The sequence below is a fragment of the Genypterus blacodes genome, unplaced genomic scaffold (assembly GCF_046128005.1).
Source record: "Genypterus blacodes isolate CSIRO-AG114 ecotype Tasmania unplaced genomic scaffold, CSIRO-AGI_Gbla_v1 ptg000021l_1, whole genome shotgun sequence".
In the NCBI taxonomy this organism is placed as follows: domain Eukaryota; kingdom Metazoa; phylum Chordata; class Actinopteri; order Ophidiiformes; family Ophidiidae; genus Genypterus; species Genypterus blacodes.
The window spans coordinates 10403074-10430844 of NW_027466834.1; the positions used below are offsets into that span (position 1 = coordinate 10403074).

Genomic DNA, 27771 nt, shown 5'->3' on the forward strand with positions numbered 1-27771 from the left:
ACATTTTAATATCAACACCTTTTAAGACATGGTGGTGCACACTTGAATAAAATGTGACAGTACCAATGTTTGTATATGATTATTTATGAAATGTTTGGAAGGAAGGAAGGAGTAAATTTTACCCATATAACCTATTATCTTTATTATCTTTATTTAGTGTTGTCAATAAGTATTGTTAAAATCCTTAACTTTGATTTATTGTTTTGCATTTCGATCCGGAAACGCCATGATCTGTTAGAGTGATCAAATGTCCGACGAACGTGAACGCCGCACTATCCCTGACGTTGTGATCGATGAGTTTTCAGTGTATTCCAATGGGGCGCCCCTCCTGGCCAATGAGGGTGTCTGCAGCAGCTACGACACCACCCCCCAGCGGCCGCACACGCGCACTGAGCTGCCAACTGCCATTTTGTGGCAGAAGCTACTCTGCTGAAGCGGAGAGGGTTAAAACAAACTGCGAAGAAGCCTGCTTTTCTTCTCAGCCTGACAAACTTTATAGCGCAGACTCGGTGCTTTCAGCCGAGTTAAACAGAAGGGGGAACGGACTGATAACAGGTAAAGTACCCTTACTTTTACGATAAGGGGGAGTTTGCAGGATCTTATATCGGCCTCTAGGTGTCACGATGGGGCTCTGGGTTTGGGCAGCTTGTCGCGGGGTGTTTGTCTCCCTCTATCGTTTTTGAAAACTCCGTCAAAATACGTTTAAATAACTTAACGGCCCAGGTAATGTATGTAACAAGCCCGTATACCACATACGTGTATGCGAAAACATCGTTAAGAATAAGTTATAAATATTCGACGATTTGGTTGGAGAGTTCGGGCCAAGGCGTCCATTTTCTCTTTTCTTTGTTTCCCGTCTTTACAGCATTCACGATAAAGTTAACTAGCCGAGCTAGCATTAGCTTGTTTACAATCGTATTAGAAAAGTTGAACACCAACACACACACCTATATAATATCATTATTGCGTGCACCAAGCGATTAGTACAGCACAAATGTGATCACGGATGCGTAGAAATGATTAGTGTAGCCACGATGCCGCTATTAAAGATATGAAGATAATTAGCCAATACGGTTGATTCTGGTTTAAGGCCTTTCCCCCCACCCAAGCCCCGTTGCGTAGATGTTGCGGAAACGCCCGACTTCCGACTACTACAACAAAAGTGTCGTAATATTCCAAAATATTTACTTTTAAAACGGATGAGATTGAGTTGCGAGCACCGCTTAGCTTTTCTGTACACACCAGAACGGCAAGGCCACCGTGTAATCGTGACGAGGTTTTCATAGTTAAAATGATTCCCACTAATAACTACATATATATCCCATACGCAAAACGAGCCGTTACATATGAACCGAACACTAAGCTTTCCTTTCTGTTATTGCGTCGTTGTGGTTGGCATTAGCAGTAATGTTACCCTCCGACCGCTTACTTCTCATTCGAAGCCAACCTAGAAGCTCAAAATCAATGGTAGAAGCAAGAGAGCTCCCTCTACGACTCTGTGGAGAGCGACACAAACATCACTAGAAATGCACTGCGATGGCAACCACACAGTTTGGTTTGGTGCTCAGTGTGTTCACCAAGTCATGATCTAATAATTTAGGCCTAATATTGGATCCTACAACGGAATAGGTGTTTTTTTAGATTTATGTCACAATATAGTTAGAGTTCTTTGGTGGCAGCAGCACAAACCACCAAGCTGTAATTAAGCCAGATGCAGGGAAAGATTAAACCAACCTTTTATGGCCTCAAAACAAAAAATATATAAATGAGGGATTTGGTCAAGATGTGGAAAAGTTTCATTACCACCATTCCAGTAAAGGCACACACATGCACACACACGTTTCTCTAAACCCTTACCTTATTTTCCCTGCAATCTGACTCCTTGGGGTCATATTTTAGATCGAATTCCTGTTACCTTGCAACCGTAGCTGCTACAGTGAGCTTAGTTGGTAGCCCCCTTGTCCTTACAACATGGCATTAGTTTGAATTGAATATATTCACAAAGCTGTACAACACAAGCTGGTGTGCAAGACGAGGAAGCAATTGAAATGCTGCCACATCACCATGCTTATTTTTATGAAAACATTGTGGCTTTTTTGAATGACAGAAGGTGATCACTTTAATGGATCAATGATGTCAGCTGAATCACTTAATTCAATTCTGATATATGCTTTAATTGAAACTGACAGAAGTAAATGGCATCTACAATCTACAAACAACATTCTTTATTCCGAGTTTAATGGAACATTAAACATGGAACATAGAACATGTTTAGGTTGTAGTGATATTTCAAGCATTGTCATTGTTTAAAATGATGGAACTTTGAAGTTTACTGGGCCGTACCGAAGCCTTCTCAACTTGCAGCAAAGTTCTTTTCCCCTTTTGGTGTAATACGGTCATCCCGTCTGTAGATGGCGCGTGATAAAAAACGGCATCAGTAGAGGAACCGGCTCCTCCCCATAACAGAATCTCCACCCTCTGTCCGGCTCAAGGAGAGGGTAAAGGATCGCTGTTATGAAAATCAACACCACAATGTGTAAAAGGGTTATTAGCCTGGTCTGGCCTATGTTCATAAATGCAAACCAAAGGAAGTGCAGAATTAGTGGCATTCAATACCTGCAACTAGCTTATCTCTTTGCTATACTCTCATTTCATTTCCCTCTTCTCGCTGTTCTCTCTTAGCAAAGACAGATATATATCACGTTAAGGCTTGTAACAACTCAAAATGCAATGTAATGTAATGTAATAAAACCAAGAGCGCATAACTTAACAACAGCTTGCACATAATGTGATAAGTTGTTACATTATGATAGTTTCATAGTGACGAAAGGCGTTTTCCTTCTCTGTAGTTGAGTTTTGAATGTGCCAGTTCAGTTAGTTAGTTCCTATGGTTGCAGTGACCGAACAGCACTGCTTTAAAGTACACATTTATTCACTAGAAGGTTTAAAAAGCGTGCAGACGTGATATTCTGCAACATAACTGATTTTGTAACATTTCATCTTCCAGTTCCCATCTGTTATGGACGGGCAGCCAGCAGAGGGTGTAGGAGTGATGGGGGACCGCACCAAAGACTTCCCCTCCATCTCAGCTGTCCACAGTCAGGATGTCATGGTCGCTGACCTCCTCCAGCAGGCTGCAGAGGCCGGGGGCATGGTAGAGGGACGGACTACAGTTGTCCTGGAACAAGGTTTGTGATTGATATTTGTAACTCTACATGACCTACTCCACGAGCTGAATGTTGTGTTTCTGATCTGAATTTCTGTTGTGTTTTAGGCCATGGAGAGGGGATGGTAGTCACCCAGGCCCAACAGCAGCTGATGGAAGCTGGAGTAGATGTTAGCATGGAGGCTGGAGCAGGTGTTGAAATGATGGTGATGGAGTCACTGGATCCCACCCTGTTGCAGATGAAGACTGAGGTATCGTTGATTTGACTTGACTTGACTGAATGTACTTGAAGGGAGCAAGCATGAGAGATACACAATCTCAAATTTGTAATGCTATTTTCAAATGGATTCAATTTATCTGTAGGTGATAGATGCTGCTCCAGGGACTGTGGGGGTTGTTGGAGGAGTAGCAGCTGCTTCTCATCAAGCCACTGTGACAACTGTGGACCAGACTCAAATCATCACACTGCAGGTAGCAACTAGTTGCCCATTGACTGCAGACGCCATTATAGTCTCTTGTCTTCCTTATTCTTAATTCAGTTCCCAATTTTCTTTAATTGTTTTTAAGATATCCAAGTGAAATGTGTTCTGTCCCCAGGTAGTAAACATGGAGGAGCAGGCTGCTCTGGGCTTAGGAGAGCTCCAGTTGGTTCAAGTGCCCGTTTCTGCCACCACTGTGGAGGCTTTGCAGCAAGGCCCCTACGTAAACACAACCGCCTTGCCAAAAGACGGCGACCCGGTCATCTGTCACACCCTGCCACTGCCGGAAGGCTTTCAGGTACACAGCACACACTCATGACTGGCTAAGTGGACAGTGGTCCGTCACTGAGGTATCGATTAATTAAAAGTATAATTGGAATTTTTGTTAATCTCGCCTTATGCAAAGTAAGTCTGATCTGTTTTCCGCCTTTTGACAGCATCTATTTGATTTGCTACAGCTAATATAACACTTATAACACTTTTGTCTACATCAATGCTAGTGCAGACAAATGATGTTTCTATATTAAGGTGTTTTCCAGAGTTCTCCGCTTTTGTGTGGCTATTGCGGTAACGTTTGTGTATTGGATGTATAGGTAGTTAAGGTTGGCGCCAATGGGGAGGTGGAGACAGTGGAGCAGGACGATGTTGGAGATGAGTCCCAACCTGTGGAGGAGGATATAGAGGAAAACCAGGCGTTGGAAGAAGACGAGCCGATTCAGCCCCAAAACGATGACATGACTTGGAGTAAAGATCCAGACTACCAGCCGCCCTCTGAATCTCTAAGGAAATCAAAAAAGGTGCCGTTTTTTCACAGATCTACACTCACAGACCACGGGACGACAATGAAAAATCACAATTACAACTAAATATGTCTGCTGTGTTGTTTTTTTCCCCAGGGTAAAAAGAGTCGTCTTCGTTACGCTGAAGGTGATAAGGACATGGATGTTAGTGTGTATGACTTTGAAGAGGAACAGCAGGAAGGCCTTCTCTCTGAGGTCAACGCCGAGAAGGTGGTGGGCAACATGAAACCACCCAAACCAACTAAGATTAAGAAGAAAGGTGAGATTATGACAAACACACAGTATATTCTGTTTATGAAATAAAAACATTGTGGATGCACTTGTGTGGATACAAATGTCAGTTTCTACACGATTCATCAAAAATTGGGAGTAAAATCAATGTAGTGCTTCTGGTGGAAAACTGTTTAGAGGCTGCAGCTTTAACTTTGTCTTTATTTTGTAGGAGTGAAGAAGACGTTTCAGTGTGAGCTGTGCAGCTACACATGCCCTCGGCGCTCCAACTTGGACAGACATATGAAGAGCCACACAGACGAAAGACCACACAAGTGTCACCTCTGTGGAAGAGCCTTCAGAACGGTCACTCTGCTGAGAAACCATCTCAACACACACACTGGTATATACAGGCATACGTTGATGTGTTATTACAGTAAAGTATTAACTTTCAGGGTTCTGGTATGTGTTCTGGTTTGTGTGCAGTTAGTATGCAACTGACTCAATTGAGCCGTACAGTTTGTTTGCTGTACTGTATAGGGCCTACTCTTTCTCATAGCCTAAGAGTTTGCTGATGATACCTAGGCTTGTAAATATAAAAAAATATCTAACCAAGCGTACCTAACAAGTCTTAAGAGAAATTCTTGGGTGAACTGAATCTAATGCGGTCGTATGCCTCTATCAGAGCGTCACAAAACAGTTTGCAAGTGCGCGGCATTTGTTTACAAATGTTACACGGCCTTTAAATGTCACTGTTATTGGTTTGATTGGATAATTATTTACAACAAGGATCCAAAGAATCTTTTGACACTTAATTTTTTTCACATCTTACTAAATAATTTAGACAGTAGTTGGCAAAAGTAAAACTTTCAAATATTTGAAATAAGAAAAAACTGATATGGACATGTCACTCTGATACTTAATAATAATATGTTTTGTCTTTATCTGTATAGGAACACGCCCTCACAAGTGCACGGACTGTGATATGGCCTTTGTGACCAGTGGAGAGTTGGTTCGCCATCGTCGCTACAAACACACGCATGAGAAACCTTTCAAATGCTCCATGTGTGACTATGCCAGTGTGGAGGTGAGACACAATTCCCCTACAGTGAAGAAGATTAAACAACTAGTTTTTTGTAGTCATAATCAGTCACTCAATTACCACATGTGCCTTCATAGTACATACATAGCACGTATGACAGGCCTATAGACGTGGCTAAAAATGTTTGTGCCCTTAAATTAATAGAACTGACACTATTTATTTTAGTTGTAATATATTATTTGCAATAATAAAACAAATGCAAATGGTCTACACAGTAGAGTATTATCTAGAAGGGGTATCCATAATTTTGTCCAGTCAATTGATATATTTTAGCATTTAAAAGGTAAGGTGTCGGTTTTATTAAATATGGAATACATAATGGTGTGTGCTAATTACTGTTTTAGCCATGTATGTGTGTGTACCATATGATGAGTTTTGACTGCTCAGCATCATGTCTAAATACAGTTACTGTGTATAATAGATCCTTTTGGTGCTGTAGGCTTGAGATGTGTTGACTGTGTTTGGATGTTGATATTCCCTAGGTGAGTAAGCTGAAGCGCCATATTCGTTCCCACACTGGCGAGCGTCCATTCCAGTGCAGTCTTTGCAGCTACGCCAGCAGAGACACGTACAAGTTGAAGAGACACATGAGGACCCATTCAGGTAAAATGACCCCACAGCTGCTTTTTCTACATGTTGACACCATCATTGGATGACAGTTAAGATATTTTGGAATCCTTGGAGAACTAGTGGCTGATACAGGTCAATACCTTTTAGTTGCAAAAATTAATTAGAGTCATTAGAGTCACTGTCCTTCTATTATAATCCTTAGATTAAAATGTTGTAATTAATTTGTTTGTATGCTCATGTTAATATCAGGAGAGAAACCATACGAGTGCTATATCTGCCATGCCCGGTTCACTCAAAGTGGGACCATGAAGATGCACATTCTGCAAAAACACACAGAGAACGTGGCCAAATTCCACTGTCCACACTGTGACACTGTCATCGCACGGAAGAGCGACTTGGGTAAGACACCAACACGTTCAGCTGTAACCTTGCCAGACAGAATCATTTTGGTCTTTTTATATGGTGAACGAGTCTTGCTCCGTTACATTGTTCGACATAATTTATTTTCTGCTTGTCGTCACTTTTTCTCCAGGTGTCCATCTTCGTAAGCAACACTCATTTATTGAGACTGGAAAGAAGTGTCGTTACTGTGACGCTGTTTTTCACGAGCGCTACGCTCTGATCCAGCACCAGAAGTCTCATAAGAACGAGAAGCGATTTAAATGTGACATGTGTGATTACTGCTGCCGACAGGTTTGTTGATATAGTATATTTTTTCGATGGTCATTATTTGCTTGAATTTGCCTCCACATCTGAGTAGATGTGGCTCATGGAACCATACTTCATAGAATCATGAAGTGGGTATTTGCATTTATGGTAGCAATGACGGACAAAGAACTAGTTTGACCTTCCACCTTGTGTGGTACTCTTGAGTCTTTTTTATTTTGGTGTTTCTGTTGTTTGTCCTCAAAGCTTTATCTAAAGGGATGTGTTGTGATATTTCTCTCATGGTAAATTGAGTTCAATTGTGCTTCTCCAGGAGCGACATATGGTGATGCATCGTCGAACCCACACTGGAGAGAAACCATATGCATGCAGTCAATGTGAGAAGACCTTCAGACAGAAGCAGCTTCTGGACATGCACTTCAAACGCTACCACGACCCTAACTTCGTTCCCACTGCATTTGTCTGTCCTAAATGTAGCAAGACCTTCACTCGCAGAGTAATGGCACACACGCTTCTTCATACACATGCATTATTATGGATCCCACTGCATTTCTTTGGCCCAAATGTAGCAAGATCTTCACTCGCAGAGTAGCGGCACACATGCTTCATTTATACATATGCAGTATTATGGATCCCTGTGCATTTGTGAGCGAAGTTTCCTGCCGTAGCGGCTCAAATGCATACGCCTCCGCTCAGGATCCATAGTACTGCAGCTGTACTTGCTCAAAGACCACTGGTGAACATTTTGACAACATATGACAAATATAATGCTTACTAATGTAGCGACATTTTTAATCCTGCTGAATATTTCTGCACTTTAATTGTTTCATAGGTACACATGTGTACAAGCATGACACAAACATGCATCTTCATGGTTAATAGCAAACAAATTAACCACAAAATTAGTATCATTATTTATATTATATACTATTGTACTTGTTTCACAGTATATAACCTGACCATTATTTAAAATGAAGTAAGAAGAAAAAAATGGCGGCTCTAGCACGTCAAAGAAAGTCCATTCAGCATAGCCAGCATGTTGATAGACAGATGGTACAACATTGCAAAGTTTTTCCCCTAAACATCTTGAAAGGCCCTTTGTCACAGTGGTCTCTCAACAGCAGAATCTATGTACCCGCACTCTAAATGTCTCTGCTTCTAAGGGCATGCAGAGACATTTTGAGTGCGAGTAAATAAATTGCTGCTCTTGGATTGACGGACCACGCACTTGAATTTAGCCGGGAATCCCCCCCCTCCATAATAACACAGTGCAGTACAGTACAGTGCAGAGACCGGAGTCATTTCACCAAGTCAATCCAAAGCTCAAGAGGCACAATAGTAGGCCAGCTATTGTTCATATTATCTGTCATTATTGTCACGTTATCACTTGACAAATGTTGTTAAATGTGTACCTTGGTGCCCCTGCATGTATACGTAGGTGTGTGTAGACATGCTACATATTTGAGTTTGCTTTAATGAGAAATTAAGAGCTTGTGTAATAGTATAGCAACATGATACATAAAGCCATTTTAGTCTCTTACTATTGAACTTTTTCTCAACACGAATGGTTGCAGAACACCATGGCTCGCCACGCTGAGAACTGCAACGGTGAAGTGGGTGATGGAGAGAATGGAACTCCCACCCCCAAGAAAGGGAGGAGAGGCAGAAAGAGGAAGATGAGAAACAGGAGAGATGAGGAAGACAGTGGTAAGAATTTGATGTGCTGCACTCTCAATTGAGGCCTTGAGTGGTAAACTCAAAGGTTGATCGTCTTGCTTTGTGGTATTCTTTTGTCGTTTAGATGAGGATCACATTGAACATGACGAGGAAGATGATGAGGAGGAGGAGGATGAGGAGGGTGAGGATGAGCAATTACTGCAACAGGAAGAGGGTGATCCTGAAAGCATGGAAGTGGACCAGGCCCCTGCCTCTGTCCCAGTTCCAGCCCCTGATGAGCCACCAGTCAAAAGGAAACGAGGAAGGCCCCCCAAGAATGCCCCCAAACGTCCTCCAGTACCCATCAGATCAGCCAGGGTCGCAGGCAAGACAGCTGCTGGTGAGAAGGCTGACTAATGTTGTTATATTTACCTAGAGAAAGTGATATAAAGGAGTTTGTTAGCTTAAAAATATTCAGACGCCTTCATGGCACAAAATGAAGGATCAACCATTTCACTGTGTTGTGTCTTCTGCCCACACTATGGATTCTCATTTCACTGAGGACAAACATGCATTCCGTTGTTTCTACATTGATCTTCTATTGATGGTGTGATGAATGATTGAGTAAATTAAGTTTGAATTTGTACTAAACTCTGATTCCAATTGGACCTTAACGCAGTGCTCATTGTTCCGTCCTATAGCTGCTGCCATCATCCAGGTGGAGGATGAGAGCACCGGAGCAGTGGAGAACATCATAGTGAAGAAGGAGGAGGTGGATCCATCTGCTGCCGCGTCTCTGGATCAGGGAGTAGCACTGACTGTAGAGGGGGTCGGGCTCCACGGGGAAGGGCTGGAGACTGTTGAACTGGCCGTCAGCGAGGAAGCAGCAGCAGCGGCTGCTGCCAATGGAGATCTGACGCCTGAGATGATCCTTAGTATGATGGACCGGTGAACACAACGTACAACTACACACGTGCCACAGGACTGAGAATAAGACTTTGCCTTTGTTCACAATTTAAAAGCCGGCTGCAGCAAAAGCATCAGTATACAGAAAAGGCATAACTGATGCCAGTGTAAATACTGACAGAACTCCACACTCACATACAGTATGTCCATACTGATCTCATACACACACACGCACGCACGCACACACACACCGAGCAGGTCACTATGGACCAGATCTCATTCTTCACGCCATTTTTTTCCACATTAATTCCACATTAATACAGATAACACGCTACTCTCTGCTTGTCTTCTGCCTTTTTCTCTCTGAATGTCTATGTAGCTTCACCCATGGTGTTTTTTGCTTCCTTTCATCTTGTGTTAGTCTGCAAAGCTCGTCTGTGTGGGTCCTCCACAGGGAGCGCGCAGTTTTATCTTAATTTTCTTTTCTTTTAATTTCACATGTGTGTAATATGTAGATAGAAATATGAGTTTCCCATATGTAGTAGTTAATCCATTCACGAGTTCATTCATATGTCCAGAGTATTATGTCCAGTGAGCGTCCATCTGTTTAACCCCCTGACCCCCAACACTCCTCAAAATGGAAGCTTGCGTCCTGTTGAAACGGAAAGTTGCTGTGCCTCAGTCGGCTTAAAAAGAAAATCTTTCAGACAGCAGCTCCACATTTTCCAGTACAGTTACAGGTAAAGTCCTGATCACCTTTTTCAGACATTATGACAGAGAAACATGTGCAGGTTACCATGACAATTTAAGGTGACATGCTGCTAGGGGAAAATTCAGATAATCATGATTTGGTGATTCCACTTTGTTTATTTACATGCATGTCAATAATATCGCTTCAGTGTTTAGCTGCAACAAATTCCAAACCTTTTAAAGGCCAGTGCTCATTGTATACTGGCTTCTGTCTGCCTCTGCTCTGTTTTGTCTTGATCTCTCTCAGTGTGATATTCACTTCAGATTTTCCTTTTACACTTCATTTCACACAGTTTCCAATGACCAGACTGGGAATCTGTGTATCTATCAGAACCTAATCAAAAAAAAAAGCATAATCAAAATCTTAACACAGTGTACAAATCCCAAACTCTTGCTGGCTGTTAGCTTGTTGGTGCACATGTTCTCGCCTTTGCTCCTTTCATTTCTAACCGTCGGCCCAATGGCTTGTTGCAATTAAGAAAGCTCTTTTTTGTGTGTTTCTCCAAACAGGGATGCAGGCCGGGAAGTTGGTTTTTGAGAATTTATAAATATACTTAAGAATATGTAGATCATGCAAGTGAATCCATTCGAGACCACTGCATGCAGGTACCGTGTGAGCTGGACTTCTGTTAGTGCCACTCTATGCCAGTGTGTGCAAGTATTTGACACATTTCTGGTGGGCATCTCTTCCAAAGGTGTTTCTGTCCATGGATGAGCTCAGAAAATATTCTCCCAAAACATTCTGCTAACAATGCTGGTGTAGGGTAGCACACGTGTGGCTTCAACAGCAGGAAAGCACAGTAAATGAACAAAATTCCCCCCTGGCCCCCACCAGTGTTGTAACCAATGGTGATATTAGTCAGAGCGGGCAGATGTAGGTCTTGTGGGCGGAAAGAAAAAGAGTTACCCTGGTGGCGGGAAGGGGAAAGTTTGAAATCTCCAAAGGTGGCTTGACTTCTCTGAAACTCTTACCATTATATGTTGGCTGTTCTTATTAGTTTGGTACATGTAACCATATCCTCCATTAACATCACTTTGTAAGATATTGTAAATCCCGGACCTGAAATGAAAGCACCACCAGTGGCCAACATGACGCTATGACTTCTGCAAGAAACAACACAACAGTTTGGTTTTGAAGAGGTGTGGTTTGAGCTATAGGGCTGCTGATTGCTCTGACGGTTCTGCACATGGATTATAGTTTCAGATATTATTCCCGTAAGATGAGAAACACTTAGAGTGCAGTTGTTGTCATAATCACTGGGATGTCCAGCGGAAAGATTGTTGAAGAATCACTGCTTGCTCTCATTGCAGCAATTTTGTTTTTATGTTCACAATACATTCTGTTTTGACATAAAAAGTTAGGGAGAATGATTTTTAGGAATTTTTAACCCTGCTGGGAAAACAAAAACATTTGACATGAGAAATTGAGATGCAATGGAAATGAAACACTGTAAAGTTGAAAATAAAGTAATTCCTGTGGGCCAATGATGATGACGATGTGTTTCCTTTCTACTCTAACTGTTCTAATATGCAGCTGTCCTTGTGTTGTTGGAGGCGCAACAAAATTACTGTATACTGTAAAAGATCTAACTTTCTACCAACCAGCACATGTAGCACAAGCCTTTGAGACTTCCCATCGCCACTACCATGGAGTTAAATCCATCTAGAAATCTGTATGATGGGTAAAATTTGGTCCAGATCCATGTAGGTTTTAGTAACTGTAACTTGTTCCTCAAGACAAACAGTTGTGAATTGTGGCACAACAAGCAAAAAAGTGCAGGAATTATCATTGTCTTGATATCGTGCTCAACATGAACGTGAGGAATGAGACAATGAGCCAATGTCACTAATGTTTGGCTTCATTTTGAAGCTTTCCAATTTGGCTTCCTCGTGTTTTAGATGGCAATATGGCTTCATTTATCTGAGATTCACTGCCATGGCAACACTGGAGCTGTATGCTTGATCATTTAATATCAAAAGATAAGATAAAAGTTAATTATAGTTATTTCCCCCAGGATTATAAACTTTTATCTTATCTTTTCTTATCTTTTGATTTTAGTCATTTCTATGTCAAATGTAAATGAATTCATCTGGTTTTGTTTTGCTCCACGGTAAAGATGGAACTTTATTTTAACATTGTGTTTTGTTTTTTGGAAAGGCTTCTATTTGGTTTAGTCAGGTGATATCTAACTTAACTAATTCAGTGGGCCAAAGAAATATGAAATGGACAAACTGCTCTGATAAAGATGGCTTGGGTGAAAACACTGAGGTTTGACCACAGCACGTACACAGGAAGCTTGTGTATGTGTGCACGATGGTGCATCCTGCCTTCACATACAGTAGTAACATTACTTCTTTCAGGCAGACAAAAAAAAGGAAATTTAAACTCTATTTTCATTTTTGTTGGTTTATCCTGGTGTCACACAGAACATGATGGATAGATAAATAATTTATTCATAAAAGGTTCACATTTTCCCTTATAGTACAGTCAATATTGCAATGAGACATCAGTGTTGTTTGTGACATTGAGACTTCACCTTGGGTGAGGACATTTTCCTATAACCATTTAGTGCCAGGGATTGGGGTTATTTAATTTAGTAAATTAGTCAGCCAGTTTTATTTTGGTCTGATGCTGAATGATGATTTTCTGTAATAGCTGTTTGTTGACTAATTGATTGTAGATCAATCTCAAAAAGAAACATGCTGATCTATAAAATATTTCCTTTGCCATCTTTCAAACAACACCCGGAAAAAAATACATTTCTGTTCAATCAATTTCATTCCCTTGTCTTGCAGCTGTGAGTGTTTGTGTCTTTGTGACATGTTCCTCCATGATTGATTGATGATGATTTAAAACCTTTCACACCATTGAATAATGTTCATATTTGCAATTACAATGTTTTTTCAATGGAAGCATTCAAATTAAATGCTTAATAAACAAAATGGTAAAGTAACCAATCCTTAATAGTCTGAAATGTTTGGACAGAATAACATTCTTATTTGAAATGGAAATCAGAGACCATATGGTGGAATCAATCATCAATCCATGGTGATTAAACTGTGTAATCTGTTGTGAAAAAAACTCCACATTCAGAATGTATCAAGGTAGCTTCGTGGTATCGATATGTTGTAGAAGAAGCATAACAGAGATTGAACTCTTATGAAAACACCCACTTCCTCAACCAACTCTTCATCTCACGCTGCAGGTGTCACACATCATCATTTGCTCCTGAAAGCTGAGAGCAATGAGTCATCTGGTACGGGACCCATCAGAGGCGATTCCAATGCAGGGGCCAGACTTTGGTCAGCCCCTTGTACAGACCTCCGTGGTTCAGTACACCACCATCAACGTTGAGAATGACCCCAAAGATCACTTCATCTGGTCTCTGCTCTGTCTTGTGTATTGGAACCCCTGTTGCCTCGGACTTGCGGCCCTCATCCATTCTGTCAAGGTAAGAATCTCTCACCATGTTATGCTTACTGCACCTTTAAATGCAGAAGATAAATAGAATTGGTAGCATCAATAAGAAACGACAAAAGAGTACAACTGTTTTGAGAATCTATGTAAAAGCAAATATAGGAAAATAATAAAGAATAATATCCCTCTTGGTAAAATATAACCGAGTCCACTGTTTCATCTCTTTAGGCCAGAGACCGAAAAATGGTCAGAGATCTGGAGGGTGCCAGACGCTATGGATCCACTGCCCGCAATCTCAACATCGCCGCCACAGTCTTTTTTTGCATTTTGGTCATTACTTTCATTGTCGTGATGTCCCTGACATTTTCTAACCACCAGCAAGCAGCTTGTGGGTACAGATGTCCAAAATATGGATATGGAAGCAGATGAATTTCATATTGTGCTGAATTTATCTGCTGCTTTGGCTTCGTGCTAATTCAAGTTGTCTGACTGAAGCAGACAAAAACAAAACAAATCGATGCATGTGTATTTGTAATTGTGTCAGAGAAATTAAAGGAGCCTGTCACAGCTTTAATCCTGCTCTCAAAGTGTGTATCCGCATCTGAATTGGCTGGCCATGCGTCCTAGCAGTTGTACACTTTCAATTGCTCAATAAAGGCTTTTGCATTGTGATTGTTTTGTGTGGTCACTTTCTATGACATTGTCGTGTCATTTCACCATATCTTTACAGGCAGTGACTGGTTGTAGTAGTTGTAGTAGATACTGCAAACAGAGCGAGGACTCAGTAGCTCGTCCTGCTTTACCGCTGCCTTTGCATTTACCTCTGAAACGCCCGGCCTTGATTATCATTTTCTTTTTTTCCCCCATCAAAAGTATATTAATGTCATGTTATTCTACAAAAGTTGCTGATGTACTGATGTCAGTTAGCGGAATAGCCCCAGAACATAAGAGTTTCAATTCAACTATGGCCTGATTGTGGGTCTGACCGCCACCGCCGCAAATAAAAGAAATGCTGCAAAAATAAAAGACGATGCAAATATAAAAGCCACAACGGAGGTGGGTTACCGGGGACTAGCTGTTAGCTTGTTGGTGCACATGTTCTAGCCTTTGCTCCTTTCATTTCTAACCGTCGGCCCAATGGCTTGTTGCAATTAAGAAAGCTCTTTTTTGTGTGTTTCTCCAAACAGGGATGCAGGCCGGGAAGTTGGTTTTTGAGAATTTATAAATATACTTAAGAATATGTAGATCATGCAAGTGAATCCATTCGAGACCACTGCATGCATGCTGGACTTCTGTTAGTGCCACTCTATACCAGTGTGTGCAAGAATTTGACACATTTCTGGTGGGCATCTCTTCCAAAGGTGTTTCTGTCCATGGATGAGCTCAGAAACTATTCTCCCAAAACATTCTGCTAACAATGCTGGTGTAGGGTAGCACACGTGTGGCTTCAACAGCAGGAAAGCACAGTAAATGAACAAAATTCCCCCCTGGCCCCCACCAGTGTTGTAACCAATGGTGATATTAGTCAGAGCGGGCAGATGTAGGTCTTGTGGGCGGAAAGAAAAAGAGTTACCCTGGTGGCGGGAAGGGGAAAGTTTGAAATCTCCAAAGGTGGCTTGACTTCTCTGAAACTCTTACCATTATATGTTGGCTGTTCTTATTAGTTTGGTACATGTAACCATATCCTCCATTAACATCACTTTGTAAGATATTGTAAATCCCGGACCTGAAATGAAAGCACCACCAGTGGCCAACATGACGCTATGACTTCTGCAAGAAACAACACAACAGTTTGGTTTTGAAGAGGTGTGGTTTGAGCTATAGGGCTGCTGATTGCTCTGACGGTTCTGCACATGGATTATAGTTTCAGATATTATTCCCGTAAGATGAGAAACACTTAGAGTGCAGTTGTTGTCATAATCACTGGGATGTCCAGCGGAAAGATTGTTGAAGAATCACTGCTTGCTCTCATTGCAGCAATTTTGTTTTTATGTTCACAATACATTCTGTTTTGACATTAAAGTTAGGGAGAATGATTTTGAGGAATTTTTAACCCTGCTGGGAAAACAAAAACATTTGACATGAGAAATTGAGATGCAATGGAAATGAAACACTGTAAAGTTGAAAATAAAGTAATTCCTGTGGGCCAATGATGATGACGATGTGTTTCCTTTCTACTCTAACTGTTCTAATATGCAGCTGTCCTTGTGTTGTTGGAGGCGCAACAAAATTACTGTATACTGTAAAAGATCTAACTTTCTACCAACCAGCACATGTAGCACAAGCCTTTGAGACTTCCCATCGCCACTACCATGGAGTTAAATCCATCTAGAAATCTGTATGATGGGTAAAATTTGGTCCAGATCCATGTAGGTTTTAGTAACTGTAACTTGTTCCTCAAGACAAACAGTTGTGAATTGTGGCACAACAAGCAAAAGAGTGCAGGAATTATCATTGTCTTGATATCGTGCTCAACATGAACGTGAGGAATGAGACAATGTCACTAATGTTTGGCTTCATTTTGAAGCTTTCCAATTTGGCTTCTTCGTGTTTTAGATGGCAATATGGCTTAATTTATCTGAGATTCACTGCCATGGCAACACTGGAGCTGTATGCTTGATCATTTAATATCAAAAGATAAGTTGCTGATGTACTGATGTCAGTTGCTGATGTACTGATGTCAGTTAGCGGAATAGCCCCAGAACATAAGAGTTTCAATTCAACTTTGGCCTGATTGTGGGTCTAACTTAGGTCTAACTTCTTTCCCACGATTGAGAATTTTTCCACTGCTCCACTGTCATGCTGCCACCCCTCCCCAAAACATTTTTTTTTAATAAACTGTTTAATGTCATCACTGTTCTGATGAGTCGGTCTTCCAGTTACAGCACTTGAGAAAAAGACTCCCACAAACATTCCAACAAGCAGAACAGTACGAAGGACATTTACTGGAAATGCTCCACCGTCATGCTGCCACCCCTCCCAGCTGGAGCCCAGCACAGCACAGCAGAAGCGTCTCTTCCAACCACCAGAGCTAAGAGCCATGCTGCCTGACTACTCGCTTGAGGAAGAGGTCCCCGCAAAGGCCGGCGGAACCACTAAGGTCCAGTACACCGTTGTGGACATCAGGCCCGAGCTGAAGGTGCGGGATCATCTCATCTGGTCCCTGTTCACCCTTTTCTATTACAACATCTGCTGCCTGGGAATGGTGGCCCTCTCCTTCTCTGTCAAGGTCAGTTAAGGAGCTGCAACATTTATCCTTCAGGGTTCAAACTAGAGTTGAAGTTGGTAACTTGATCAACTTGCAATCAATCGTGGTGTATTGACTGATGCTTGATTGAAAAGTTCTGATCCTGACACATCTGGAAAAATTGTTATATTTACAATTTATCAGTTATCCCTACTACAATCATCAATCAACAATCATTCGTGGAACAAGTTGACTATTTTCTCACCTCATGTTTCAAACCTTTCAAAATCACTTTTTAGAAGTTCTGAGTATGTGATAAGCAAGAAAAGCAAGAAAAAAGCTCTTTAAATGGGGAGTTGTCATGCATGGACAGGTGCTGACATATTATGGATACTATATGTATTTTTATGTGTTCCCATCCTTCGTTTGAATCATCATGCTTTTGTTCCCCAGGCCAGAGATCGTAAGGTGGCTGGAGATAGAGCAGGTGCCAAGCACCACGGCTCTTCGGCCTTCTACGCCAACGTCTGCGGCACCATCCTGATGATCCTCCTGACCTCTTTATCCCTTTACATGATGTTTAATGCAAGATATTACTACACACGTTTTGCCCATTAAATGACAAACAGTGTTGGAGTTGTATGCCTTTTTCCAGACTATTCTTAAACAAAACAGTATGTATACATATTTCTATCACAGCAATCTTAAATTGAACTCATCCATCTGGCTTTTGCAGTCTGCGATCAAGTATAGATAAAAAAAAATCAATAAAAAGAAGTTCATTGCTCAATTTGTGTTTTCAAAGTGTCATGTCTTGAAAATTTCACTCACACACATTACACACACTGAGTACAAATGAATGTGATCATGTAGAGGCGACAGTGTGTGATGGTATAAGGGAGCTGCAGAGCGTCATCACAGCTTCCTCCTACAATAACAAACCATGGAAAAAAAGGTCAAGGAGTCAAAACAGTTTGTAACACACACAGTCCAGAACAGCTACTTGAATACTTTTAGGAAATCATGTGACTATCAGTAATACATGGAAGGACCTCCTCCTTACGCAGTGCCTAAATCATTTTCAGATTTAGCTTTGATCTGGAGAATTCAATCTTACACAACTGCTTTTGTGGAGAGGAACTGGAGAAGGAGGCTTAAACAGGAACACAGACACTTTTTAATGCTTTCTTAAGATGGAAGAAATCTAAACTTGACACTAAGAGGATGTCAGATAAATGAACATCTGTTAATAACACGTGTGTTTACAGATGTGCTTTCTTTGTCCTTGCAAAGCTTAATGTTTGTTTATCGGGTCACTGTTGGTTAAACAAGGGGGAGGTTCCTTTGTGTCTCATCTGTTATTGTCCTTGGAACAAATCTCTGCCCGCATTTGACCTCCCACCAGTTTGTGAGGAGGCAACTCAAAAGCAACACATCCAACCTGACACACATTTTTTACACAGTGAGTTTTTTCCCCGTTTTCCATTGTTTTCTAACTGAATTGAATGTTATTAGCACATTTTAAATAACTATTCTACAGCTTAAATGTCTGTTTAATGTCGTAAAATGAATTAATTCAATGCAAATGTACATTATTCTTGTGTCGTGTGCTTAACTGTGTTTTAGATACCTGCAAATTGAATATCTGTGTTTTTGTATCGATTAGTTGTTCTTTTGGCAAAGCGCTTATTAGTCATATGTAATTAAACCAAACCTACTTATACTGTTACGAATATATAGCTCTTAGAAAATAAAGGGTGTACAAAAATAATATTTACAATCAGGCCATAATTCTTGCCTATAACTCTGTTTATGTAAATGTAATGAAACAATGATGATGATGTTCTGCTGTTGAGGATGAGGCTGCGTTTCGTGTCCTGGGTCCTCTGCCTGTTGGCTCCCAGTCAGTCATGGTCACAGATTGTCCGCCCACAACCCGACTGTCCTCTCATAACTTGCAATGGGATGCCTGGGCCAAGTGGGCCACCTGGACCATCTGGGCCACGTGGGCCAATTGGCAACACTGGGAAACCTGGGCCGGCTGGGAGCGTTGGGTTTCCTGGGTTTCCTGGTTCAAGTGGGTCACATGGCTTACCTGGATCTGAAGGAGCACCCGGTGAAAGAGGTGATTTCTATTGATTTTACATTGGTGGTTGTTGCTTCACATGTTTATTTATGTGTATGTAACTGTGCCTCTCAAGCATACACATTATTTCTATCCACCAGATCTGCATTAACAACTGGATCTGGACTGGACTTGTATATTGCAATAAAAAAAGTACAATAATTATTCAGTCTGTAATGAAAGCATTTACATTTGCTGTTTTAATGCCTCAGCTTGTCCATCTTCATTGTTTCAATCAGCAGCATGTTGTTTGGATTCAATAAAAGAACACTGATGACTCTTTCATGCTTTGTAGGGAGCCCAGGACCGCATGGAGCGACAGGCCCAGAAGGGATAAGTGGAACAGCTGGGATAACTGGACCACCTGGACCACCTGGAAAAACTGGACCACGTGGACTACCTGGACCATTTAGAGGTCCAAAATTCATTTTATAAGTTCAGTTTCATTTTGCTTTAACTGAGGTTGTGTTAGAGATATGAATCCAACATGATGAATCTGTGACACTGAGCGCAGAAGATCCAAATCTGCATGAATGCCAGCACAGATCTTGCCCGTGATCTTCAGTGTGTATTGTTTTGCTGATGGATTGTAATTTGTTTACAGGGCAAACACCAAATTGCCCTTCTACCCAGTGCTCAGGTGCTGAGGAGACCATCGCTAAACTGGAGCTGGGTAAGTCTTTACTATTACTATTAATTCAACTTTGATTAGAGCAAAATAAAGATTATTGTTAATTTCATTTACATCAGTGTGTAAACGACAAAAGACACCGATTACACTCAAGCAACAAAATGGTCAACATGGTCTTAATGTGATGTGGTCTCACTCACTGTTGCTGTGGTTACGCTTTGTCCCTGTGTCGCTGTGCTGTCAGGGACTCCTTCTTGTTGTACTTTCTTATTTCCATACTTGGTAATGGAATTCCTTCCTCTTTGCTTTGTTTATCCCAGACAGTATCTATCAGCAGGACTTGGCTCATTTGCTTCTCTTGGGAACCTTGGATTTAGCCCTTAACCCTCTGACTCGTGTCCCTGATCGTCTTTGTTTGTGTGGCATGTTACTCATTCCACATAAACAGAATTAGCAGCATGTTTCATATTGTAAAAGAATTCTAAATAAAAAAACCTGTTCAGTGTGTTAACTTAGCAACAATCATAATAACAATAACAATAACAGTCATCATCATCATCTTCTTCGTCTTCTTCTTCTTCTTCTTCTTCTTCTTCTTCTTCTTGCATTTGGACCATGCTCTGTCAAGTTGCGCAAACAGTTTACGTTACGTCTCCACCTCTTACGCAAGGTTTTGGAAGTTCCCCAAATCATGGCGCTGCAGCTTTGAGGACAGATGTTTGCATTTTTCATTTGAAAGCATTAAATGAGCTGATCATATTGACCACTGTAAATTGGAATGCTAACAAGGTATTTTGCAGTAGCTCGAGTGCTTTTGCGTGGTGACCCTTGTGTTAGAAGAGAAGACATCTCAGACAGGCCGCCCTGTACGTCTGTGAAGTGGCAAACTCCATAGAGAGGATAGATGATAGACTAACATCTAAAAAATGCCACACGATCTTCCAGCACTACTTTTGCAATCGACGTATTGGGCACCTCTGGTTTACATGCTTGAGGACATTGGTTTGCAAATGCATAATAAAGGTCTGTTACTTGAAGTTTACTGCCACTAGATAGTAACAGATGTACCTTGGCTGCTATTTTGAAAATTAAACCTATAACCTAGAAATTCTTTACGCTTGTATGATCCTCTTGTTACACTTTACTCAGCTTGCATACGCTGTTTTCTTTTCAGCTATAAACTATGACTTTGTCCGGAAAGTGGGACAGAAGTATTTTGTGTCATACAAGCAGAGAGACTCTTTCTCTGTGGCTGTCGACTTCTGCACCCAGCAAGGTCTGGAGCTGGCTTTGCCCCAGAACGAAGAGGAAAACAACATGCTGACGCAGTTTTTTGGAGAAGTTTACAGAGCAGCTTGGATCAATGTGAACAACAGCAGAGGGCAGAGGAATCTTGACACAGATATGACAAACCGCCCTTTGACCTTTACCAAATGGGAGCAAGGGCAGGGGAACATACACAAAGCTGTCAAGCTCCCACACTGCACCATGGTGACAGAGAACGGTTTCTGGCAGGCTACACAGGAATGCTTCCTGAATGCTTTCATCATTTGTCAGTTGTAAGAAATGTCTTATGGTATTGCTTTTCCTCATTTAGCTTACTGCCTTTTGTTTATTCTAAGTTTACTTTAACATAATACAATCCAAATATTACGTATTACATCCTTTCCATTAACAATTAGAATTACAACTGTAATTATTACTGCACCAATAACAATAAATGAATTTTCTTTTACATGGGTTATTTACCTATTTTGTTGTAGTAGCTTATTGTCGCTGCGTTTATGTCTTGCCGCTCAATAAGCGCTGTGAGGACGAAAAATGGTTCTAGTTCAGGAGGATCCAAGGAAAAAGTAAAACCCTTTGCAACTAAGAAAGGGAAACAGTGACCCCTTATGGCAATATGCTGCAACTGCAGCAGCTGGACGTATTGTTATATTATACCATTTTGGACAATAAAGCTTGTTTGTTGGTGTGTTGTCATCGATAACAACATACCGAGGCCGGTTAGTCTTGCTTACTAACATCAAGTACCACTCTTTCTGCCGCATAGCTCGACGAGCAGAGTGGCGCAGCGGAAGCGTGCTGGGCCCATAACCCAGAGGTCGATGGATCGAAACCATCCTCTGCTAGCTTTTTCTCTTTTTCATGGAACTTAGTCTTTACCATGTTGACAGGGAAGTGATCTCATAAAATACCTTCCCCACCATACCATTCCGGGATATCTACATTGTTGTTGATTCGGGTTGGTACTACAGTTTTGTTCTTATTTCGTTGTTTTGGTTCTAATGTCGTCATACGGCTCATTAATTTGGATTATAACCTTTCAATTTTGTCTAGACATCTGATCACTCTAATCGTCACACAGCATACACAGGTTACATCCTCTGTGTGTGTGAAATGAAGAGAGGAGTCCATACTTTGTGTTTGAGATGCAGCAATCTTCAACATAGCCAGCAGAGGTCAGTGTTGCTCCATGTTTGTACATTTACACTTTAACGCCTCATTTTAAAATTTGTCGTTCACTTTTCTATGTATTCTCCATTGGCCACTTTAACCACAACACCTTGTTACCACCAATTATAAATACAAGGATTGCATTAACTTAATTGTGTGTGTGACTGTGAAATTTGCCACACAACAATTTCACAAGTATTGTCTCAACTGCTGAATAAAGTGACAGTTACGTTTTCAGCAATAATCACACAAAAAATATGAATATTTTTTAACACAGGAATAAAACATCCACACACACACACACACACACACACACACACACACACGGTGAAAGGCTTATAAAGTGAGGGCAAAGTAGTCCCCTGTATGCTGCTCGGCTTAATTCCCTACAGGAGACCACATCACAGGCCCATCCCTCCCTGAAGACCTCCAACAGTGCACTCCTCCTCAAGACTCCTCTTCATACAGCCCAACTCAGCCACCTGACCTCCACCACTGGGACCTCTACCAAAGCTGATGTAATAGATCCTGAGGAACCGCCAGCTGGTTCCAAATGCTGCCAGCAGACTCTTGAACTGAACTAGACCTAGATTTCAGGATCCTCATCCTCACTTCACAACTTTTGACCCCATATTCAGCCAACATTCGATTGTGTTTCAATCGAGTTTTGTTGTTTTGTGCTGATGACCTGTGAAGCACCATCCGACATTTCATCTTGTATTTGCCTATATGCCCTGTCTCTCCTTTTATCTCTCTCTCTCTCTCTCTCTCTCTCTCTCTCTCTCTCTCTCTCTATTTCAGTCCCTCTCAGACCTGACCACATAATGACAGACCTATATTAGAGGACCCTGCCCATGCGTCCTCTCCCAGTCACCTCCCTCTTCAGGGCACCATATAAGTCTCTCATACAGGGGGGGGCACCACTTGTGGGACAGCGCATAAGCATTTTGAAGAACCAGTTTGTTGGGAAAACTACCTACTTTAAACACAACCGACATCCAATTTGACTGAACGCAGCCATGGACAACCACTCGTACAACTATCCGTCCGACTGCACCCCGCTCACCAACTGTAAGTCCGCCCGTAAACCCGCCGGATCCACCGTGGTGAACATGGGTAACACTGGCAAGAATGCGCCCAAGGACTACCTGGTCTGGTCCCTGTGCAACACCTTGTATGTGAACTTCTGCTGCCTGGGCTTCATGGCTCTTATCTACTCCATCAAGGTGAGATCTGCTTCTGCTTTTTTTCCCTGTCAGTTTCAGTTTGAAAACGGTCAACAAGAAACAAGAACAACTAGAAAAGAAAAATGTGAAGAAGTGAAAAGGGATGAAAGGACGATCTAAGTTGTGTAGTGAGGATGGAGAGCCAGACTATGATCTCTCTTGGTTTGACTTACAGAAGAGGTCAAATATATAGTTAACAAAAAGCATTTAAAAATACCTTTAGGTGGATAATGACACTACAATAAAAAAGTGTCTACATTCTGGTTTTATAGTTACAAACTTATGCAACGGGGCGATTAATTCCTGTCTCATTTAAAACAAAGACATCAACATATTCTATCATTGTGTTAACTTGCTGGACGGATGGCAGACAGAGATGTACGTTGGCGTGTCCTTTACCACAGGAATGGAGCTGTGGAGCAAAAACAAGGACTTCAACCAAAACAAAAGCTTTATCGCATATAAACCGAGTCCAAAGGACCTTGGAGTCGTCGTTACATGCAAAGCGGCATTGGACGGCTCCAATCATAACTGTGTGAAAACCCCACCACAAAAGGGCGTTGAAACTCTTTATTTAACTGTTTTGTTTCTGTCTGTATGTGGCGCTGTTCTGAATCACAGTAATGGCACAGTAGTCAAATTAAAGGCAGGGACTGGCTGTGTGTCTGCAGAGTTAAAAATGGCATAATTGGCATCCTCCTAATGGGCAAGTGCTCGTGGGAAATGAGAGAGCGCTCAGAAAGGACTAGGTCTGACCTGTGCCAACATATACACACACACACACACACACACTAACACACACTTACATAGCCTAGTCTAACCTTTAGTCTGCTGTATTTGGGAAAGGTACTTGTTGAACTCAGCTCTCTACAATTTTAAGACCTGAGAGCAGATATTTAGATACTAATATCTCAACACATCACACACACATCTCAGTTCAACAATATATGTGTGTGTGTGTACAGGCCAGGGACCAGAAGACTCAGGGGAACCTGCAGCTGGCACAGGAGTGCTCAGACAAGGCCAAGTGGTACAACATCCTGGCAGCCGGCTGGAACCTGCTGGTCCCGCTGTTGGTGGTCGTCCTCCTGGTCCTCCTGCTGGTCCACCTGGGCTCCTCCCAGGGCTCCTTTGACTTCTTTGGAGAGGACGGCTTCCAGAGCTTCATGAAACTGTTCAGCTGGTAGATGGAGAGAGAGAGAGAGAGAGAGAGAGATAGAGAGAGAGAGAGAGAGAATCAATCCATTAACACTAAAAGGTTGCAGATGTGTTTGATTTGATGCAGCATACAAAGAAAGGATAGAATACGTATTTTCCAAAATCCAAGTGATCGTATTGCTCCTGTGTTATTTCCTAAAATACATTTAATACTGATTTAATACTTATTACTGAGAAGCTTTGGTATCACTGTCACCTTGGGGACACACCAGTGCTCACATTGGTCTCCATTAGGCCAAAGCCAGAAACAGGGTATTCATGTTACGTATATAAGGTAAACCTAATTTATTCTCTGGAGTTTTCAAATAAGATTTAGATTTTATCTAACTATATAACTACAGTCCAAACGTTTATGTTGTCGAGTAAAAACCAATATCCTGGTTTGGTGCTCACCTGCCAGTCACACACACACAGACAGTAAAGAGATGTGAAGGTGGTTGATCCAGCCAAGTAGTTCACATGGGAGAGAGGGGAGCTAATGGAAGGACTAACAGCTGATTCTACGCTGAGAAATGATCAAACGGCTACTCTGCCTCATTTTAGATGTTATTTATTGTATTTATGTCAATGCCAAATGTCCATCAAAGCTCCAGTTATCCTTGATGGAGCCAAAGGCCAAGGACAAACAACGTTCACCTCTCATTCCTTTACTTTCCTTCTTCGTTCAGTATCTTAAGAATATTATCACTGTCAAAACATAAATACATGTTGTGTCATTACTCCTGTATTGTTATTAATATTTTAGCTCATCTTAGCATTGGAGTGAAGAAAGCCAGCTTTAACTTTGTCCTTAACGTTGTACTATCTGATGTCTTGGGAGCTGTACAAGGAAATGTGATCTTTATATCTGTCTGTATGTGAGAACATAATAACACACTGTCAGAAAATGTGTACAGCATGTCGTGCTTTCTGTCTCTGTTTATATCTGAGCTATGGGCCGGAGGATAAGAAGATGTTTGTTCAAGCAGCTCCTGCGGTCCGCTGCTGCACCTACACCCAACATCTAAAAATCATCATTCTGGGCTTGGTGTACGTTTGATTCTGGGGCGGGTCTGAGGGAACGGGCAGCTGTGAGCCTGCTGCAGCACCTTCTATATACAGAACATCCCATTTTGGAGAAACTTCACTAATGTGCCAGTTAAGGGATGGCTGCGTGGGCCGGTCACTACAGAGGAGACACAAGCCTTCTGCTCCTTTCTATTCAATCAACATCCAATATAAGGAACTGTCAAAACCTCAGTGGTGCACATTTCAGGCATCGCTTTCTCGGGGACCCTATGTACTCTTTTTCCAAGTTCTTACAGATTCCTGTCGACGCTAAATCCTATTTCGACCCATTTGACAACAGCTTTCAGTTGAACATTTACACACACTTCACTTCACTTCCCTCTGAGATCTAAGGTCAACATGTTACCATCGCCCTTAAACCACATTTTCCTTTCATGTGGACGTGTAAGCAGCTTCTTTACCCACGAGCAGAGTGTTTCTGACCGACACCTGTCATAAGTTACTTCTTCCTGTAAGTATGTGGTAAAAGAAAAGAAGAAGTTGAGGGAGATGTGCTAAGTTTGGACGTGTGCATGCATGCAGATGCCCTTGAGCAATCCTGAGACTACATCTACACGTCCTGCATGTAATCTCAGAGGCACCATTTGTCTGCCTGCTCCGTGCGCTTCGTCTTTCATGACTTTGGTGTCCCACTGCACCCAAAACTCCCACCCTTTGGACTCCCATCATATTAGTGGCCTCTCCCAATGCTCGCAACTTTATTTATACGTACCCAAATCACAGGCTTTGGCTTCCAGCGTTCTATTTTGCTCCTGCGGTCTGAGAGAAACGCTTACAGATGTCTGTGCTGGAGAGAATTACAGGCTAGGAAGCGCCGCTGCGGAGGTTGAAGAGCTAGGAGCCAGGGGGCGCTAGTGTCTCCCTATCGCTGACTGAGAGCTTCGATGCAGGAAGAAGACATGTGGAAAGGTCAAACATGTACGCACGCACACTCTTTCCATGACATGCCTGCCCTCTTACCTGAACTTAAACTTTATCAAAACTGCAAAGGGAGAAACGTTAACGGTAAATCAGCAGTTGTCCGTATTTGGTTGAACCCACACATAAACATGTTTTAGAGACATCTAATTAAAAAGCAAAATATGATTCTTTCAAACCTCAACCTTAACCCTTAACAAACCTTAACCCTTGTTGCAGCTTAATGGCTCTTCATACTAAGCTCACATGAACTCTAAAGCGCTGCACGTCCTCCAACTTTCTATCAAGATCAGAACACTGTGTTCTGATCTGTAAAACAGTCTTTAACTCTACAGAGCCCCGCTAGTGCCCCCTAGAGGATATCCAGTTCATTGCATTGTACTGCACAACCACATGCAGCAACAAATGGCTGATCTTGTAAAAACAATGAGACCTAGCTGTCGGAAAAAAACTTATTGCACAGATTTCTTCGCACGGTGGTGCTGTTGCTATGTGCCCGGATGGTATTCATGGTAACCAGATGGTGGCGCTAAATGGACGGTAAAGGGGTGTGGCAGCTGGGTGGTCGTTGTTAGGTACGGTATGTACTCGCACAGGCGTTTGTACACTCCAGATGTACAGATGTTGGAAACAGATGATGTCCCATGAGTGGACTGACCCCTTGTGGTGTGTGGAGCTTCATACAAAGGCACCCCTACAGGAACTCTGTGTCATGACTAGGAGCAGGTTGGACTCACAGGCAAGGACAACTGAAGGACTGATTTAATGACGCAACACACAAGGAAACAAATGAGGGCAAAACTACAAATACAAAGCTACAAGGAAAGAACGACACTGATACAGGAGCAAGGTTAGGTTTAGGGCGATATGGGAACAGAGTCAGAGGCAGGACAGACGCAGACTCAACACTCACAAGACAGATGACAGTGGGGACCAGGTGTGTGGGAAATTAGGGAACACAAGACAGGAAGTAAATCAATATACACAACAGAAAATACTACAAAATAAAACAGGAAATAATGACCAAAACAAGCTTTTCTTTCACTGTGTGCTGTAATAAAACGCTTCCAACAACTTTAAGATTCAGAATGAAAACTCAAAAGTGCTAAATATACCCAAAAGAAGTCTTGTTCAGTTGGAGAAACATTGGAGAAATGTTTCCCCCTCATCTTTATATTGATACAGTCTTTACTATAACTGTTGAGTTGAATAAATCCA

The 27771-nt window shown here is 41.8% G+C and overlaps 4 protein-coding genes across 6 annotated transcripts; all 4 read left to right on the forward strand.

Moving 5' to 3' along the window:
* Nucleotides 1–387: 387 nt before the first annotated feature.
* Nucleotides 388–11796, forward strand: LOC142991819 (transcriptional repressor CTCF-like). 2 transcript variants are annotated; one of them, XM_076141964.1, is made up of 16 exons: nt 388–555; nt 3008–3188; nt 3275–3417; nt 3530–3637; nt 3764–3943; nt 4239–4442; nt 4542–4704; nt 4888–5058; nt 5609–5742; nt 6240–6360; nt 6577–6726; nt 6860–7020; nt 7307–7489; nt 8568–8700; nt 8795–9049; nt 9351–11796. In XM_076141964.1, exons 2-16 carry the CDS (start codon nt 3020–3022, stop codon nt 9599–9601), a joined length of 2526 nt encoding a protein of 841 aa, XP_075998079.1. In that variant the 5' UTR covers nt 388–555; nt 3008–3019; the 3' UTR covers nt 9602–11796. The 2 variants fall into 2 exon arrangements, with proteins under 2 accessions (XP_075998079.1, XP_075998080.1); XM_076141965.1 differs by lacking the exon at nt 388–555 and adding an exon at nt 658–723.
* Nucleotides 11797–16613: 4817 nt separating this feature from the next.
* LOC142992163 (dispanin subfamily A member 2b-like) lies at nt 16614–17700 on the forward strand. The gene is made up of 2 exons (XM_076142487.1): nt 16614–16952; nt 17364–17700. Exons 1-2 carry the CDS (start codon nt 16764–16766, stop codon nt 17526–17528), a joined length of 354 nt encoding a protein of 117 aa, XP_075998602.1. The 5' UTR covers nt 16614–16763; the 3' UTR covers nt 17529–17700.
* Nucleotides 17701–18150: 450 nt separating this feature from the next.
* On the forward strand, nt 18151–21414 carry LOC142992162 (mannose-binding protein C-like). Of its 2 annotated transcripts, XM_076142486.1 has the most exons (6): nt 18151–18372; nt 18767–18942; nt 18997–19035; nt 19331–19450; nt 19640–19708; nt 20841–21414. In XM_076142486.1, the coding sequence occupies exons 2-6, from the start codon at nt 18768–18770 to the stop codon at nt 21227–21229; spliced, it is 792 nt and encodes a 263-aa protein (XP_075998601.1). In that variant the 5' UTR covers nt 18151–18372; nt 18767; the 3' UTR covers nt 21230–21414. The 2 variants fall into 2 exon arrangements, with proteins under 2 accessions (XP_075998601.1, XP_075998600.1); XM_076142485.1 differs by having other exon boundaries at nt 18158–18372; nt 18767–19035.
* Nucleotides 21415–23042: 1628 nt separating this feature from the next.
* LOC142992142 (interferon-induced transmembrane protein 5-like) lies at nt 23043–25434 on the forward strand. The gene is made up of 2 exons (XM_076142459.1): nt 23043–23349; nt 24315–25434. The coding sequence occupies exons 1-2, from the start codon at nt 23143–23145 to the stop codon at nt 24534–24536; spliced, it is 429 nt and encodes a 142-aa protein (XP_075998574.1). The 5' UTR covers nt 23043–23142; the 3' UTR covers nt 24537–25434.
* The last annotated feature ends 2337 nt before the right edge of the window (nt 25435–27771 follow it).

Bases quoted from the DNA above. Each gene is read 5' to 3' on its own strand.
- LOC142991819 (XM_076141964.1), top strand. From the start codon at position 3,020: ATGGACGGGCAGCCAGCAGAGGGTGTAGGAGTGATGGGGGACCGCACC. The intron at 3,189-3,274 runs GTTTGTGATTGA...GTTGTGTTTTAG, and splicing joins TACAGTTGTCCTGGAACAAG to GCCATGGAGAGGGGATGGTA. The intron at 3,418-3,529 runs GTATCGTTGATT...ATTTATCTGTAG, and splicing joins TGTTGCAGATGAAGACTGAG to GTGATAGATGCTGCTCCAGG.
- LOC142992163 (XM_076142487.1), top strand. From the start codon at position 16,764: ATGCTGCCTGACTACTCGCTTGAGGAAGAGGTCCCCGCAAAGGCCGGC. The intron at 16,953-17,363 runs GTCAGTTAAGGA...TTTGTTCCCCAG, and splicing joins CCCTCTCCTTCTCTGTCAAG to GCCAGAGATCGTAAGGTGGC.
- LOC142992162 (XM_076142485.1), top strand. From the start codon at position 18,768: ATGAGGCTGCGTTTCGTGTCCTGGGTCCTCTGCCTGTTGGCTCCCAGT. The intron at 19,036-19,330 runs GTGATTTCTATT...CATGCTTTGTAG, and splicing joins AGGAGCACCCGGTGAAAGAG to GGAGCCCAGGACCGCATGGA. The intron at 19,451-19,639 runs GTCCAAAATTCA...ATTTGTTTACAG, and splicing joins ACTACCTGGACCATTTAGAG to GGCAAACACCAAATTGCCCT.
- LOC142992142 (XM_076142459.1), top strand. From the start codon at position 23,143: ATGGACAACCACTCGTACAACTATCCGTCCGACTGCACCCCGCTCACC. The intron at 23,350-24,314 runs GTGAGATCTGCT...GTGTGTGTACAG, and splicing joins CTCTTATCTACTCCATCAAG to GCCAGGGACCAGAAGACTCA.